A 7,520-nucleotide genomic window follows, 5' to 3' on the forward strand; every position below is an offset into this window, starting at 1 on the left:
CAGAACACGCTCTAGAGAATAGAACACACTCTACACCCCAAAACAGAACACGCTCTAGAGAATAGAACACGCTCTATAACCCCAAAACAGAACACGCTCTAGAGAATAGAACACGCTCCTCACCCCAAAACAGAACACGCTCTAGAGAATAGAACACGCTCTACACCCCAAAACAGAACACGCTCTAGAGAATAGAACACGCTCTACACCCCAAAACAGTACACGCTCTAGAGAATAGAACATGCTCTTAATGATCAGCTGATTAACTGAATCAGGTGTCCCACTTAAAGGTCAAACCGGGAAATGTTTGGGGAGGGTCTGGGCTGAAAGGAGGCTGGAGAATAATGACCTACAGAAAGACACGCTTTTCTGCCAAATATGCCAAAGTTTCAGAGAACTGAAAGACAAACAGACAAGTAATAACAGAACTCCTGTCTGCTCCTGTGGCAGGGAGAACAGAAGACACCTAGAAACAGTGTTAAACTCAGACAGGAAACATGTTCCATAAGGGGAGAAAGACCCATCTAAACCTAACACACACACGAGGTCCAACCTCACCCAAACATCACTACATCCTCCATTAAATGTATTTTATAAAGCCCTTTTTACATGCTTTTACAGACGCCAAGCCTGAAACCCCAAAAACAAAACAACAACAGTTAATGCACAGTGGCTAGGAAACTCCCTTCAAGGATCCAAAAATAGGAAAAACCTAGAGAGGAACCAGACTGAGGGGAGGCCAGTCCTCTTCTGGGTGTCACTGCTGCTTTAAACCAGCGCACGCACGCACGCACGCACGCACACAGGTCACTACAGCCTCAACCCAACATGCGCACACACACAGGTAACTACAGCCTCAACCCAACACACAGACGTTATGTGAGGTTCAACCCAACACGGGTCACTATTGGTTCACCCCAACATACATGTACATACAGCCTCAACCCAACACAACAACTGCAAAGTTTGTCTACAGAATGTTTTAAAACCCATCTATAAATATGAAAATAGAGGAATTGGTGTTACTATACCCTGAGTCAGAATATAAAGCAAGGGACAGCAGTCTGTCTCTCTCACTCAAATTCCACACCATCCCCTCCTCTGAGCTGTGCCTGGTACAACCAGTCTCTCAGAGCTGAAAGACTTGATTCTCCATCAACACAGACAGACGGACAGAACGACAAGCTGGAGCGGCAGTGTACAGTTACTGCAGAGATCTCTAGCAGAATGAATTAAACATGACAACACACAACTGGAAAAAACATTTCCAACTTCACACTTGCATAATATTCATTGTGAACCTGTATATATCAGGACCAATATCAGCACCCACCAGTATCGAAATGATGGCCTTTGAAATTGGTTCCTTTTGTGGTCAATTAACCATTTCTGTGGCTTCTGATTTGTGCTCAAGGTAACTGACTTACAGTAAGCTCCAATTGCAAACAATATTTAGTTGAAAGTTTAGAATACTGTTGGCCTTAACAAAGACCCAAGAAGGATCCACCAAAAGCAGCTGTGTGGGGTTATCGGACTTACACCTGGACTGAACCTGGCATCTCGGTTACATTTGGCTATTAGGCGCCCGTTTAAACCAGGCGCCTGTTTAGCAACTAAACAAGAATGCATGACCAGAAACCAACCTCATACCTACTCTTCTGTTTTCACGTGTCTTGGAGCCCTTTTATGGTCAACAGCATTACGAACTTCACCCAGTACCAGATATTCAGGCCAAAAACCTGCTTACTTCTCCTGTGGTGGACTGATCTGACTGCATGTCAATGACCGCTAGCTCACAAGGTTGCCAGGAACTAAAAAATCTATACTTTGCTCAGTGTCTGGACATGAATTCCATTGAAAGCCTGTGGTTTGAATTGTAGGAGTCCATAAGCACAGATTTAAAGATCTACATCCCGGATTCCAAAAATAAAGAAAAACAGAATGCAATGATGTGCAAATCATTTATCCCTACATTTAATTAAAAATTATATATATATAAAATAAATAGTACAAAGAAAACATATCAAATGCTGAAACTGAGAAATGTTGGAATGTTGAGAAATGGAAAACTACATGGCCATTTTTAATTAGATGCCAGCAACATGTTTAAAAAATGTTGGGACAGGGGCGTGTTTACCACTGTGTTGGATCACCTCTTCTATTAACAATACTCTGTAAGCGTTTGGGAACTGAGGAGACTAATTGCTGTAATTTTGAAAAGGGAAATGTTTTCCCATACTTGCTTGATGTAGGATAGCATCTGCTCAAAAGTTCAGGGTCTCCTTTGTTGTATTTTTTGTTTCATAATGCGCCAAATGTTTTCAATGTGTAAACTGGCCTGCAGACAGGCCAGTTTAGCACTCAGACTCTTTTACTATGTTGTAATACGTGCAGAAATTGGTTTGGCATTTTCTTACTGAAATAAAAAAAGGCCTTCCCTGTAAAAGACTTCATCTGGATGGCAGCATATGTTGCTCCAAAATCTGTATATATTGTTCAGCATTAATGGTGCCTTCACAGATGCAAGTCACCCATGCCATGTGCACTAACGCACCCCCATACCATCACAGATGCTGGGTTTGGAACTGTGTGCTGATAAAAAGCCAGATGGTCCCTCTCCTCTGTGACCCGGAGAACGCGGCATCCATGTTTCCCTAAAATAATTTTACATTTTGATTTGTCCACAGGACAATTTCTCACTTCACCTCAGTCCATCTTAAATTACCTCGGGCCCAGAGAAGACAGCGGCGGTTCTGGTACTTATTTATATATGGATTCTCCTGTTCATGGTAGAGATTTAACTTGCATGGATGCAGTGACAAACTGTGTTCAGAGAAAATGGTTTTCAAAGTGTTACTGAGCCCATGCAGTGATCATGTCTGTTTTTAATGCAGAGCCGCCTGAGGGCTCGAAGATCACGGCCAACCAATATTGGTTTTTGGCCTTGTCCCTTACATACAGAGATTTCTCTGAATCTTTTAACGATATTATTGTTTGTATAGATTGAGATCCCCAAACTCTATTACATTTTTATTTAAGAATCTGTATTCTTAAATGATTGCACAATTTGCCTGTGCAGTCTTTGACAGAATGGTGAACCTCATCCCATCTTTACTCCTGACAGACTAATCCTCTCTGGGATGCTCTTTTTATACCCAATCATGTTTCAGTCCTGTAGCCAATTAATCTAATTAGATGTGTGATGTTCCACCACGATACTTTTTGTATTACACAATCTTTCCTGTTTTCTGATGCCCCTTTCCCAGTTTTTTAAAAACATGTTGCTGGCATCAAATTCAATGTGGGCATGTATTTTTCAAGAAAAAGTAGTGTTTCTCAGGCTCAACATTCTACTGAATATATGGTTTAAATGATTTGCACATCACTGCATTTTTTTCCCTTTCCATTTTACACAGCGTGCCACCCTTTGGAGTCAGGGTGGTACCACCCAGCAGAGACTAGACAGAGGATTGAATCCCTTCAAATGGATTCCACAGGCTCATTGCTTTTAACTTTGCTAAGGCACAGTGCACAAACTACTGAAACCAAGGAGTTCTGGGGAAATAAATAGCCAATAAACAATGCTTCAGAAAAATTATATTGGTTCCCTTAAATCATTAATATGGTACAACATATTCCACAAAATACAATCTATAGGTTTTATATAAACAATGTTCTAAATTCAGCTCATTACCGTTCTTGTTTATTTCAGACAGATTAATCTTAAACAAGTTTGCAAAAATCTGAGGTGAAATAAAAACAAGAGTTCTCTGTTAGATTCCAGATCTTCACCCACCCTTCTTCAGACAGAGAGATGAAATAAAAAGAAAACAGAAATGAGATGGTTTGTAAAGGATACATCTTGACGGCTCCAGACTTGCTCCCAATGGCCATAAGCTGCAACTGGGGGTCAAAGTTCAAGGCACTGGGTTGGTGAGGAAAGCCATGTTCCACAGTCTGAAAGAGGGAGAGAGGAGGGGTCAGAGAAGAGTGGAAGACAGAGAGGACTTAATGTAAACTGAACCAGTAATCTGCCTGTGGTATTTATTGATCAGGTCCAGGGTCTGTGTGTGGTGTGGGTCAGGGTCTGTGTGCGATGTGGGTCAGGGTCTGTGTGTGGTGTGGGTCAGGGTCTGTGTGTGGTGTGGGTCAGGGTCTGTGTGCGATGTGGGTCAGGGTCTGTGTGCGATGTGGGTCAGGGTCTGTGTGCGATGTGGGTCAGGGTCTGTGTGCGATGTGGGTCAGGGTCTGTGTGGTGTGGGTCAGGGTCTGTGTGCGATGTGGGTCAGGGTCTGTGTGTGGTGTGGGTCAGGGTCTGTGTGCGATGTGGGTCAGGGTCTGTGTGCGATGTGGGTCAGGGTCTGTGTGCGATGTGGGTCAGGGTCTGTGTGCGATGTGGGTCAGGGTCTGTGTGCGATGTGGGTCAGGGTCTGTGTGCGATGTGGGTCAGGGTCTGTGTGCGATGTGGGTCAGGGTCTGTGTGCGATGTGGGTCAGGGTCTGTGTGGTGTGGGTCAGGGTCTGTGTGGTGTGGGTCAGGAGAAGTGAGGAGAAGCAGGACATCAGTAAGGGAGGGTCCCTCTGTTAAACTTAATTTGGTTGCCGAACTGGGGACCCTGGTCTAGGTGGTTTATACTGCCTGTCTCTGTTTTAGAAGAGCTTGTTAAACAGGATTAACGCAATTTTTTCCCAGTTGACAAACTGAACAGGGCAGCTGGAAAAGCATTTATCACAAGAGCAAAAAAGACAGGATAGGGATGGGAGGAGAAAGAGAGGGTGGTGAGAGGATTCAACACAGAATGGAGAGATGGAGAGAGCAGGGGAGGAAGAGAACAAGAGAGAGAAAGAGGTTAAAGGAAAGACAGGCAGTGAAACAGTGACAGACTGACAGAATGTGAATGGGGTTTGCTGGGTTTTGGTGAGGGCTGGGTGAACAGAGACACAGGAGTGTGTTCTGAAGAGGGACCACCACCTCTGTGACAATTGGCACCTGCCAAACCAGCCCAGGAGGACACAGGGTGGTCACTTGTAGTGTCATGTGTCCTCAGTGAATGGCTACAGTTGTGCTCATCTTACTCAGATCCTACACATAACCTGTGGAAGCTATTATAGTATAGTGAAGTAGCCATGTATACTGTTACGGTTTCAACATGCCATCTAGAAATTTTATCTGAATGTATTCCAGCAGACTAAACCAAATCTAGTAATGTTAACTGAATGTATTCCAGCAGACTAAACTCAATCTAGTAATGTTAACTGAATGTATTCCAGCAGACTAAACCAAATCTAGTAATGTTAGCTACAGACTGTAGCCTGCAGAGCTTTACAGGATACTGGAGACTGTTCTTAACCATCTCGACATCTGGTTCGTCTGAATCCCTGCAGTGCCAGTAGCTGAGAAGCCATCATGGAGGTCAAAATGTCAGACAACCGCAGGTGTTAATGTTGGGGAAGGTCAGATAACTAGAGGTGTTAATGTTGAGCAAGGTCGGATAACTGGAGGTGTTAATGTTGGGGACGGTCGGATAACTGGAGGTGTTAATGTTGGGGAAGGTCGGATAACTGGAGGTGTTAATGTTGGGGAAGGTCGGATAACTGGAGGTGTTAATGTTGGGGAAGGTCGGATAACTGGAGGTGTTAATGTTGGGGAAGGTCGGATAACTGGAGGTGTTAATGTTGGGGAAGGTCGGATAACTGGAGGTGTTAATGTTGGGGAAGGTCGGATAACTGGAGGTGTTAATGTTGGGGAAGGTCGGATAACTGGAGGTGTTAATGTTGGGGAAGGTCGGATAACTGGAGGTGTTAATGTTGGGGAAGGTCGGATAACTGGAGGTGTTAATGTTGGGGAAGGTCGGATAACTGGAGGTGTTAATGTTGGGGAAGGTCGGATAACTGGAGGTGTTAATGTTGGGGAAGGTCGGATAACTGGAGGTGTTAATGTAGGAGAAGGTCGGATAACTGGAGGTGTTAATGTTGGGGAAGGTCGGATAACTGGGGGTGTTAATGTTGGGGAAGGTCGGATAACTGGAGGTGTTAATGTTGGGGACGGTCGGATAACTGGAGGCGTTAATGTTGGGGAAGGACGGATAACTGTAGGTGTTAATGTTGGGGAAGGACGGATAACTGGAGGTGTTAATGTTGAGTAAGGTCGGATAACTGGAGGTGTTAATGTTGGGGAAGGACGGATAACTGGAGGTGTTAATGTTGGGGAAGGACGGATAACTGGAGGTGTTAATGTTGGGGAAGGACGGATAACTGGAGGTGTTAATGCTTGGCCAACTGGTCCGGTGAAGAAAAAAAAAGCTAATCAAGTGTCTATTATAGTTTTACAGACAAACATACAAAAACGTTACAATCCCAAAAACCTAAATGGTAACAAATGGTCTACGAACAAGATACTGAATCAAACTGAAGACGCCCGGCTAAAACATTTATACGCCGTTAGTTTGAACATGGAAAGGTACCGGATAGAAGTTGGCGCTGTTGTTAGGGTCAAAACTTACTAACTCGCCGCAAAAACCATTACATTCCAACGTGGACCCATTCTCGTCCGTCATCATTCCTCTGCTACATCTAAAACCCACATTCACATTCTGCGGATTGGTTTGTTTGGGAAAACGACGAGGAGGACAGAGGCGAAGAGAGGGGCCGCAGACGACTCTAATCTGATGCTCCCCGCAAACCCCCATTTTCCTTCTCATCGGTGTGGCTGGGTGTGGGTTGGGAAGAGGGGGGTTGGATGTGGGAGGAGGGGGGAGGAGGGGGGTCCTAGTGTTAACTTTACCTTGTTGAAGGCGAACAACTCCTGTTTTATCTTGTCCCTCTGTGGGTCGTTGCCCTGCCGTCGGAAACGAAACTTCATCATCTTGCAGCCGGACGGATGAGAGGGTCGGGGCTGGGAAAGACAGCGTGCTAGCGGGTCGACACTGCAAGAGCGTCGCGCTTCGAGACGGAGCGTAGGATTCCTGGGCGGTTGAATCAGTGCGGAGGAACAATGTGGAGCAGCTCCCTCCTACCATGCAACGGGCTGTGACGCTTTCTATTCAGCTGTGGTGTTTTGTGTTCTGCGGAGCTGCAGCCCTAAGCCTGTCTGTACTGATGCTGCCCCAACCCCTGACCACTACAACGTAGTTCACAAGAACACAGCCTGTTTCCACCAATTAGCAGACAGAAATCTATGACCAATCCACTGAGACACGCCCACCTAAAAAAATGCAAAATACGGACTGGCGGATATAAAACCTGGAGTGGGAGTGAAACCCTCGACTGGCGACTGTACAACCCTGTACCTAGAGTTTTAAACCTGGGCTGGTGGCTGTAAAATCTGGACTGGATGATTGTTTTTTCCCGATTGTTTACACACGAAAATTGAAACTTGAAATGTAATCATCAAAACCTGAAACTCATGTACCAAATCCCTAAACAATGCCTGCAAAATTGCAAGCACAATTCCTGCTTTACACTCAGTTTTCAATACTATATCACACTCTTTGCAAAACACTACACACAGTTCTTTACATT

At 44.8% G+C, this 7,520-nt stretch overlaps 1 protein-coding gene across 2 annotated transcripts in view; it reads right to left on the reverse strand.

Moving 5' to 3' along the window:
- Positions 1-7,125, reverse strand: part of llgl1 (LLGL scribble cell polarity complex component 1) — a 36,049-nt gene extending 28,924 nt beyond the window's left edge. The window contains exons 1-2 of one of the 2 annotated variants that reach the window (XM_029123616.2): positions 6,784-7,125; positions 3,860-3,957 (exon numbers count right to left, since the gene is read on the reverse strand). In XM_029123616.2, the coding sequence (XP_028979449.1) occupies positions 3,860-3,957; positions 6,784-6,864 (179 nt within the window). In that variant the 5' untranslated portion in view covers positions 6,865-7,125. The remainder of the gene's footprint in view (positions 1-3,859; positions 3,958-6,783) is intronic. The other variant, XM_029123615.2, reaches the window with a different exon arrangement.
- Between the last annotated feature and the right edge of the window lie 395 nt (positions 7,126-7,520).

This window comes from Esox lucius, chromosome 11 (assembly GCF_011004845.1).
Source record: "Esox lucius isolate fEsoLuc1 chromosome 11, fEsoLuc1.pri, whole genome shotgun sequence".
Lineage (NCBI taxonomy): Eukaryota > Metazoa > Chordata > Actinopteri > Esociformes > Esocidae > Esox > Esox lucius.